General features: G+C 31.2%; 2 protein-coding genes across 6 annotated transcripts; both read right to left on the bottom strand.

Moving 5' to 3' along the window:
- Positions 1-4,473: 4,473 nt before the first annotated feature.
- On the bottom strand, positions 4,474-5,118 carry LOC139858164 (dirigent protein 5-like). The gene has a single exon (XM_071847016.1). It carries the CDS (start codon positions 5,112-5,114, stop codon positions 4,518-4,520), a length of 597 nt encoding a protein of 198 aa, XP_071703117.1. The 5' UTR covers positions 5,115-5,118; the 3' UTR covers positions 4,474-4,517.
- Positions 4,881-10,122, bottom strand: LOC139858163 (epoxide hydrolase 2-like). 5 transcript variants are annotated; one of them, XR_011762834.1, is made up of 4 exons: positions 9,594-10,122; positions 7,862-8,103; positions 6,199-7,386; positions 4,881-5,016 (listed from the first exon to the last, which is right to left on the bottom strand). XR_011762834.1 is itself a non-coding variant. In XM_071847012.1 (3 exons), exons 1-3 carry the CDS (start codon positions 10,062-10,064, stop codon positions 7,143-7,145), a joined length of 957 nt encoding a protein of 318 aa, XP_071703113.1. In that variant the 5' UTR covers positions 10,065-10,122; the 3' UTR covers positions 6,187-7,142. The 5 variants fall into 5 exon arrangements, 3 of the variants coding, with proteins under 3 accessions (XP_071703113.1, XP_071703114.1, XP_071703115.1); XM_071847012.1 differs by lacking the exon at positions 4,881-5,016 and having other exon boundaries at positions 6,187-7,386; XM_071847013.1 differs by lacking the exon at positions 4,881-5,016 and having other exon boundaries at positions 7,199-7,386; positions 7,893-8,103.
- Between the last annotated feature and the right edge of the window lie 316 nt (positions 10,123-10,438).

The following is a 10,438-nucleotide window of genomic DNA, read 5'->3' as shown; positions in this document are numbered from 1 at the left end:
CAATCATTTCCATAATAGTAATAGACCACAAGATTTCAGTTTCTATAAATCTCCGTACACTCGCAAGTGTATAAAAGTATTCTATAAGTTGTAGGCACTCGGTAACAAGCCTTAACGTTCATGTTTTACCCTCTGAAGTACACCAGATCAGGTGTGTTTAAAATAACCTCGAAGTACTAAAGCATCCCATAGTCAGGATGGGGTTTGTCAGGCCCAATAGATCTATCTTTAGGATTCGCGCCTACCGTACATAGACAAGTAGTTTAATGTTACCAAGCTAAGGGTATATTTCTGGTTTAAACCCACATAGAATTAGTTTTAGTACTTGTGCCTATTTCGTAAAACATTTATAAAACAGCGCATGTATTCTCAGCCCAAAAATATATATAAAAAGGGAGTAATGAAACTCACCATACTGTATTTCGTAGTAAAAATACATATAACGTCATTTAACAAGTGCAAGGTTGGCCTCGGATTCATGAACCTATATTAATTATATATATTTATATGTTGGTCAATATTTGTCTAACAATTTTTGGTCAAGTCATAGTGTACCACAATCCTAATGCTCGAGACTAATATGCAGAAGTCAACTTAACCCAAAATGACTTCTAAAATTTATACGTGTTTATTATATAACTTAACTATAGTCATTTTATATATTTAAATATATTTATTAGATTTTATAATAATAAAAGTCATTTATTAATAAAAATTTATATTAACGTTTATATATGATAAAATATACTTTTATATATCTTAAGTAGTAAAATTTATAAAGTTCACTTAATATCATAAAACTATAGTGGTAAGTATTATTAATGTAATTATATTACGCGTGGTGAAAAATATCTTTGTATCCCCTATTTATTTGATAAAATAATATTGATCATAATAATAATAAGTAAAAGTTGTATTATTTTGTAATAATAATTATTATTATTCTATAAAAAAATAACAATATTTATATTTACTAAAAATGTTATTATGATAAAATGATAATACTAACATAATAGTAATAATGATATTTTATAATAACAATGATATTTCTATTAAAATAATAACGACGATAGTAATAATAATCATTTTAACAATAATACTAAAATTCAGTTGACTATAACTTCTAATCCGTTCATCGAAACCATTCGATATCTAAGTGAAAAGTTCTTAATTTTTCGCTAGCTTTCCAATGACATGCATATCATATACCCTATCTCAGTAGCATATGTATCTAATTCAGGATTCAACAAACCTATCTAAGGACAATATCGAATGTACAAGCATGCATAATCCTATATACTCGAGCACTAGTCAGGGATACACTATTGAAATATAAAAGTTAAGTTATGAGTGCTCACGTATCAATATTGAGATTCAATATTGCAGGAAAGTACGTAGACGAAACGAAAATGATAAACGTTAGGTTGACCTCACGAGCAATACCCTCGATCAATACCCATAACCTCCATAGCTATAACCCATAATTTCCTTAGCTCTATTCCGTTTGAAAACTTATTTTAAAATCGTCTGAATATAACTCCGTCGTAGTATTTTATGTATACTAATAATATCTTGAAATAATACAAAGAAAATATATATGTGTAATTCGATTGAGAGAGTTTAGAGACATATATTTTCAAGTTTCTATGAAATAATAAAACCTATTGAATTCTATTTATAATAGATTTTTGAATTATTAAAGTGAATTATTAAAGTATGAATTATTAAAGTATGAATTATTAAAGTGAATTATTAAAGTATGAATTATTAAAGTGAATTATTAAAGTATGAATTATTAAAGTGAATTATTAAAGTGAATTATTAAAGTATGAATTATTAAAGTGAATTATTAAAGTATGAATTATTAAAGTGAATTATTAAAGTATGAATTATTAAAGTTAAAGTAAAGTAAAAGTAAAGTAAAGGTAAAGTTAAAGTATAGTAAAAGTATAAAACTATGTACGTATAATACGCGTATAAATATATATAATATTAATTTAAATCGTTATATATATTTGATAAAATAAAATATAAATATCGTTATTTTATCATACTAGTTAAGTAATGAGTGGTCAAAAAGAATAGATTTCTTAAATCACAGTGGACCTCATAACATAGGCCCGTATTCATATCATAATGTATCTGATAATTCAATCATTTGATATTATCTCTTAATTCTGTCAATAAATATATCGAAACAAATACGTTCATGTAAAGTATCATATATCTAATACTTTGTTAATGTTTTCAGTTAATATTATATATTATATTTACATATCTATATACACATAATTGTTCGTGAATCGTCGAACACGGTCAAAGGATAATTGATTACATGAATGTAGTTCCAAACTTTTTGAGATTCAACATTACAAATTCTGCTTATCGTGTCGGAAACATATAAAGGTTAAGTTTAAATTTGGTCGGAAATTTTCGGGTCGTCACAAGCGGCGCCAAAAATACTTGATGTTCTGCGAGGTGTATATAAAATAGCTTAAATTTTACTAGGAAATACTATTAAATACGATACAATTTTACACAAGATATTTATTTATTTATTGAATGGATATACTTAAACCTTGCTACAACACTTATAGGCAGTGTACCTAATCGTACAGTATTGTAGTTTTTAGTAAGTCCGGTTCGTTCCACAGGAAAAATCTTTTAATCAAAGCTTAACGCTATATTAGTTTAATTTATAAAAATACGAATATATATATAAGTAATATTATTATTTTAAAGGGGGGTTTTTACCATTTAATGACCGGTTTGTCGATTTTAAAACTTTAGTCGCAGTTAAAACAAAATGTAAAATATTAAATAAATAAAAGACTTAATTTAAAGCGTAAAGTAAATAACGATAATGAAATTGCGATAAATAAAAGTGCGATAAAATAAACTTGCGATAATTAAAAAGTACGATAATTAAAATTGCAATTAAATATAATAACAATAAATAAAAGTGCGATAATTAGAAGTGCAATTAAATATAAAATAAAGGAAATTAAATATGAAATAAAAGAATTATGCTTATTTAAACTTTCCGTAATCATGATGTTTGACGTGTTGATTTTAGTTTTATGCCCATGGGTTAATTGTCCTTTGTCCTGGATTATTTAATATGTCCGTCTGGTTTTTGTCCATAACAGTCCATCAGTCATAAATATAAAGTGCGAGTGTCCTCGTCAAATTATCCTTATACCCGAAGTTTAAATATTCCAACTAATTGGGGACTTAAACTGTAACAAGATTTTAATACTTTGTTTAATAATTACACTAGGATGTCGACTGAGTGTAACCCAAAGTTTTAATACTTTGTTATCAATTATGCCAAGTGTCCTTGTACATAATTTCACCCCTGTTTTAATAATTCTAGTGGCTATTAATTCATTCCCGTGTCCGATTAAATGAACGATTATTCGTACATATAAATATCCCGCCCATCGTGTCCGATTGAGTGTATATGGTTATTTATAGGGACGTCCAATTGTAAATCTTTATATTAATATTAACAAACTATCATTTAGTTAAACAAATATAAAGCCCATTAATATCCCATAGTCTAATTTCCACAAGTGTCGTTCTTTTGTCCAAACCCCAATTATGGTACAAAGTCCAATTACCCAATTTTAATATTTTTAGCCCAACATCATGATTACTTCGGATTAAATAAGCATAATAATAACTTAGCTACGAGACATTAAATTAAAAATGTTGAACATAACTTACAATGATTAAAAATAGCGTAGCGTTACACGGACAGAATTTCGACTTACACCCTTACAACATTCGCTAACATACCCTTAGTATTAGAATTAAAATTAAAATTAAAATTAAAATATAAATATAAATATAAATATATACTACGTATATAGATAGAGAGATTGATATTATAGGATGGATATTACGTTCACCAAACTGCGAATTTATAGGCCTGTGAACTGAAAAAGGAGCTCATGCGATCGCATGGATTTATGCCTTCCAGGCCATGCGATCGCATGGCCAGCTGGGGAGAGCCACTTTTGGTTGTTTTCTTCTGCCGACGTTTATTTAAATATAATATAATATATATATTAATTTTAAGAATTAATTATATATTATATTATATTCATATGCATAGTTGACTTGTAATTTTTAGTCCGTTGCGTCGAGCGTTGAGAGTTGACTCTGGTCCCGGTTCCGGATTTTCGAACGTCCTTGCATACAATTTAATATCTTGTACTTTTCGTTTTGAATCTTGTACTCTTGTAATTTTGAGACGTTTCTTATCAATAATTGGAACCTCATTGATTGTATTTTGTACTTTTGAGCTTTTTGGTCGTTTGCGTCTTCAATTCGTCGAATCTGTCTTTTGTCTTCACATTTTATTATTTAAACGAATATCACTTGTAAATAGGACAATTGCAACTAAAAGCTTGTCTTTCTTGAGGAATAATGCTATGAAATATATGTTCGTTTTTAGCATTATCAACTATAAACCATAAAATGAAAAACACAACACTTTCCATAATATTCAATTACATTTTCATAACATGCGAGTTACACTCATACAACTTGATATCCATTTTAACCCGAAAATAAAATGGATCGGGTATACCATCACCACTAATCGTAGCGATCCCTCTTGTCATAAAGAAATCGCCAGTCCCACCAACAACGGAGAGATCCCTTGTATCCTCACCCATCAAATCTGCACCCATGATGTTAATCGTCCCTTTATGCTCAGTCGAATTAAAAATCAACGTGTAACCAAACCAAGCATTATACTCATTCTTTGAGTCGTAGAAATAAAACCCTTGAGCTCGAGCCACGGGAGGAGATAACGTGTTGTCTTTAGTCATTGGATCATCAAACACCACAAGCATACCATGTTTAAAATTCCCTAATTGAGTATGGTTCGCGACTGTTGCTGACGTGGCATTACCAACATTCGTGCCATTGAAGAGGATGTCATGGTAGTAGAGTACGAATCGCTTGCAGGGCTTGTTCTCATCAAAATTACTCGAGTGAGCAAAGCTGAAAAGAGAGTGTATGATTAGAATTAAGAAGACGGTTAGAATAGTGTATTTGTGAACTATTGGTGCCATTTTGCCAATTAAATTTATGTGCATCATAACATTTTTTCTAGGTCATTATATATAGCCGAGCAATGTGCAATTTGTTTGTGGTAGGTTTGCGAATATATAGTTCTTATTTCTTAATGATAGTACTACTTGATAATAGTTTGTTACCTTCATTTCGGTCTTTGGTAGTTTACCACACAATACCTATTTACGCAATCAACACAAGTCCTTGGTATACTTGAATATATACTTATTAAACTAATAGCTATATAAGGACTTGCTAAATGCAAGTAGATTACCAAAGGAGCAAACTTGTTCCATTTTACAAGTTGTTTTTAAATAAGTGTGTAGCCATGTTGGATTTTAAAATACTTTTGACCATCGCGATTCTAGGATTAATACTCAAATAGGTTGTGAGTGTGTTAGGACGAACTAGCTGGAGCTGAAACTTAATTTTTTAGCGGGAAATTGGAACTTATTTTTTTGTAAGTGTTTGGTAAAGTAGCTGAAGATGAAGCTTATTGTTGTGATATGACTTAAAAGGATCCAAATATAAAATGTAAAATTATATAAAATGGGTATATCAGTAATTTTATCATTCATTCATAAGTTCTAATCTTTCAAAACCCTTTCATGTACATGAAAAAGTTCATACATTTATGTATGTATTGTATTCTATATATATATATATATATATATATATATATATATATATATATATATATATATATATATATATATATATATATATATATATATATATATATATATATATATATCCACTTTCTCCGCCTTTCATTATCACTATAAGGGTCCAAAAATGGTTGCCCCGTTTTTACTATCGGTAAAGATGACTATCATTATCACACTATCATCTTTGTCTTATGTTTTATCATTTGATCTAAGCACATGATGACTAAACAAAGGTAAAATCTTCAGCTTTTGAAATGGTAGGATGAAAAATCATTTTCCTATTAAAATACTGAATTTGAAAACGTTGCTTATTGTTTCAATTTTATGTTATCTAAAAAAAGATACTCCGCATATACAAACAGGACAAATGCTTTATAATAAGTTTATAAATTAATGTTTTTCATTTAGACCATGAGAAATGCAGGATTACAACTTTCAATACCTTGATTATTGATAGTCAACAAACTAACTGTTGCAGGATTGCAGCTAATCACATCTGTTGAAAAGCTATCATGTATCCCTTGAAGGTCTGTAAACTTCGATGAACTCACAGAATGACAGAACATATATTCAAGTGATTTCACAAAATTATTCATAAATACAAGTCAAGGGCTATCATACACAAACATGCTTTTACATATTTCTTAGAAGGGCTAAGATGATCATTTAGCAAGAATGAAAAAGTGAAAAATAAAGTCAGGCAAGGTAAAAGGAAAACTGTCATTTTGGATTGGCATATTTAATAATATAAAAATTGGACTTAAACATTAAGCCTTGAGATCAGTTTCTAGGCCCAGGACTGATATTCGAACTGGGATTAGTTTGGCTCATTTGTAACCAGACTAGTGGATGAAATACAAGAACCCAACTACAACAAATAAACACCCGGTCCTGTTCACGCAGATTACATTACTTTTAAGCATGGGCGAAAATAAGGTTACCTCTGGTGGATTTGTAATTTTTAGTGGATTAATTTTGGAATTTTCGATTTTGCCCCAGTGGAATTTTTTTCCCCCCAAAGTCTCCATATTTTTTCCAAAAACCTCCATCTTCTGTCCAAAAACCACCATATTTTGTCCAAAAAAAGTTGCTGGTTTTTTTTTAAAATAAATTCGCCCCCAGTGAAAAATTACTGCTTACGCCACTGCTTTTAAGGATTGGCTAGTGGGAGTTAAACAGGATTAGCAATCAAGATTTGTCAGCATACACAAACATTAGGGGGCGAATTATATATCTAAAGGAGGTGATTCCTTATTCCTTTACAACTTAATCCACTAAAATCGAAGTTTGTTACGAGTAAGCTACAACTGTTCGAAGAGCCTCAAGGCAAACATCTTGAACAGAATAATAGGAATGTCATGATAAACCATCTTGATCAAAATGGTTTTAGAACTTCAGGAAGTCGTAAATGTGTTTGTTGACTTTATTTGGGATTTCTTGAGTAATGAAATGAGCCGCACCTTCGATCACAACAATTTCGTCTAACATAGGTACATTTTTGTGAAATCCACCATTATGTATATATTCCTTAGCGCCTGGTATATTATATACCAAATCTAAATCACCAACAACGAACTTCGCAGGTACGTTTATTTTAGCGTTTGTCCAAGGTGCTTCCAGTTCCCAGTTTCTGCAAGTAAACAAATTTCAACATTTATAAATTCTGTATTTTACTACTCCACCGTCACAATTCTATTGTCACCAGACAAAAAATATACATATCATCATTACATTGTACTTTATTTATTTCAGGTTTACCACTTACTCTTTACCTAAATGGAATACTGGACCAAAAGAATTGGGATGAGGGGGTACTAGATTACTTATCAGAGGTCCAAAAAGTATTAACTTTCTACTCACAAAATATAAAAAAATTTGTAAACAATTTTGGTTGAGTTTTATTTCCAAAAGAAAAATGTCCATCATACGATATAGACAAAAATGTTCAAGTTCTGCAAGTTCATGGTTTTATGAGATTATTTCGAAGATCATGATCATAAAAGTACTTCACAAAACTTTGAAAAAAAACATAGGGGCTGCACTGCCAACTTTATATTGGTTGATAAAATGCAGGGTTTATAATGAAGAACTGAAGGTGAACTTACAGGTCAAAACAACGGTAGTAGTTTAATGCACCTGTGAAGCCAGTTTGGTCAAACTTTTTGGTGTAATAGTCAACGTCTTCCTCGGTTAACCAAGATGGCAAGATGATAGGAGTACCAAGTGTATCTCCAAATGGTTTATCTTTAGGGAAATAAAAAGGATTAGGGTCGCGGTGTATCATGAATTTTGTAATCACATTCTTAGTTCCAAGACTAGCAAATACAGCTTCCATTTCTCCTGGTTCCTGTACATTGTATAATAAGTTAAGGACCTTGTAAAATAAGATTAGGCCAGCTTCATAAAAGTAAGAACTTAAGATTTGAGTAATTTCTTGTTTATAATCAAAAACGACTTTGGTACTTTAATACAAGTTTTATGGACCAATGGAAGAAAGTTATACGTGTGAAAAAAACAATACTTTACAACCGTAACTTACGAAAAAAAGAGGGTAAAATTGACCCTCTGGCAGCCCCACACCGACCCGTCCCACAGATGTGAAAAGAAAATCACGTAACCCATGTTTAAAGGGACATGTGGCTGGGATGGAATCCATGACCTCCGCTTTATGTTGCACGTCCCTCAACCACTAGGTTACCATCGCGGGGACAACTGTAACTTACAAACCGTTAGGAGTATGCGGATGTCCCGCCTTGTTGGTTTATTTTAGCGTCATTCACCAATCATTTTAGGTAGTTTGTGATTTACTTGAAAGCAAGAGTTATCAAATTATACTTATTAACGGGTTTGGTGAGTGTGGAGTACACGCCTGTAAGAGTTTACTCGATATTATCGTGGAAATAGCGAGGGTCAAGGGGCAGCGCCCCGTGGCAAAAATTATTTGAGCATACCTGTATACTCAAACGTTGCTTCCAAACGGTATTTCCCGACAAAAGTTACACCCTTTAGTGTAACAGTTCTTCCCGCCAAAACGAAGGGTCACACCATTTCGTGTTAACCGCATTTTATCTGTTTCTTCTGAAAAAACAGTTTTTTTTGTTTTTCATACGAAGAACACACAAAAAAGACATATCTCTAATAATTTGATTTGTGATTTCATTGCCAAAAACACAAATTGCATTCTTATCTGTAAACATTTTTGTGCAACCGAGGCAATCAGTTGGGTCGAAATACTTTATAGAGAAGTGTTTACACGAATCAAGAATCAATCAGAACAATCTGTTTTATACCCGGTTAAAACTCGGGACGAAAGAGAGGTGGCAGACCCTCGCGACCAAAGGCAACTTCAAATTTTAAGATGTTCAATTTCAATTTTTTCCAGATTTAACTCGTTTTTTGTGGCAAAAAAAAAAAAAAAAAAAAAAAATTTGACAACGGCAACCAAAACCGATCCACAATCGGCTACCATAAAGTGGGTAATACAAAATACCTGACTCAGGTAGCGGTTGTGGCTAGGGGTGCCAGGGATTGAACCGACGACCTGCTTTTTGGTAGAAAAAAGCCCCACCCACTACCGACTCTAAGCGCAATTGTCAATTTAACTCGTTTAAACATTAATTAATTAAATTTGATAATTAATTTACTATTTTGGTTTAGTATTGTATCTGTTAGGATATCTTCTGAAGTTAAGATTAGGGTTTAGGGGTCAATAAAAAAATTCACTTTTATTGGTGTGTTATAGCTTCAGTTCTACGTCATCAATCATATACAAACAGATAAATAAATAAAGATTTACATAATTGAAAAAAAAAAAAAAAAAGTTAACAGAACAATGACCTGAAATCTGCAAATGTAATGATCATCACCGTACGCAGCACGAAATGTATCAACAACTTTGTGTAACGGATTTCTAGGATTAAAATGAACACTCAAGTTGACCAAAGCTTTGACTTTATCAGGTCTAAACAAACACAGTCTCCAAGCAATAAGTGCACCCCAATCATGGCCAACAACAAAAACTTTATCAACACCAATGGTATCAATTAGGGCAACTAAATCACCAACAATATGGAATACAGTAAACTTTGTAGGATCATTTATGGGTGCACCAGTGGTGTCACCATAGCCACGTAGGTCAGGTGCAATGGCTCGGTAACCATGGGATGCAAGATAAGTGATTTGGTGGCGCCATGAGTACCAGAGTTCAGGGAAACCGTGGATAAGAAGGATAACTGGGCCTTGACCCATTTCTGCTATGTGCATATTGATCCCGTTGACTTTTATCATCTTGTGATCTATGTTCTCCATTTTTGTGTTTTGGGATTTGGAGAGTTGTGAATGAGGATTGATTTTTGTTTTAGAGGTTTATAGATGGAACCATTTATCCAGAACAATAGGTATTTTCGTCTTATATTTATTTTATTATTTATTATTTATTTAGGTGTTACATTGCTTTTAAATCTCATTTTATTATCTGAACACACAAAAAACAAGATTTAAAAAAATATTATAAAAGTATTGTACTTTATATTTACTTTTCAGTTTTACCCTTATATTTTTTCTTCTTTAATCATATTCACATACATTATTTACTTTTCAGTTTTACCCTTATATTTTTTCTTATTTAATCATATCCACATAAATTAGGGGCATAATAAAATTTAAGCTTCTTATTCTTTTTT

Source organism: Rutidosis leptorrhynchoides, chromosome 7, assembly GCF_046630445.1.
Source record: "Rutidosis leptorrhynchoides isolate AG116_Rl617_1_P2 chromosome 7, CSIRO_AGI_Rlap_v1, whole genome shotgun sequence".
Classification (NCBI taxonomy): Eukaryota; Viridiplantae; Streptophyta; class Magnoliopsida; order Asterales; family Asteraceae; genus Rutidosis; species Rutidosis leptorrhynchoides.
This window is presented reverse-complemented; position numbering and strand designations above follow the sequence as displayed.

Bases quoted from the DNA above. Each gene is read 5' to 3' on its own strand.
- LOC139858164 (XM_071847016.1), bottom strand. From the start codon at position 5,114: ATGATGCACATAAATTTAATTGGCAAAATGGCACCAATAGTTCACAAA.
- LOC139858163 (XM_071847012.1), bottom strand. From the start codon at position 10,064: ATGGAGAACATAGATCACAAGATGATAAAAGTCAACGGGATCAATATG. The intron at 8,104-9,593 runs GTCATTGTTCTG...TACAATGTACAG, and splicing joins ATTACATTTGCAGATTTCAG to GAACCAGGAGAAATGGAAGC. The intron at 7,387-7,861 runs GTAAGTTCACCT...GTTTACTTGCAG, and splicing joins TACTACCGTTGTTTTGACCT to AAACTGGGAACTGGAAGCAC.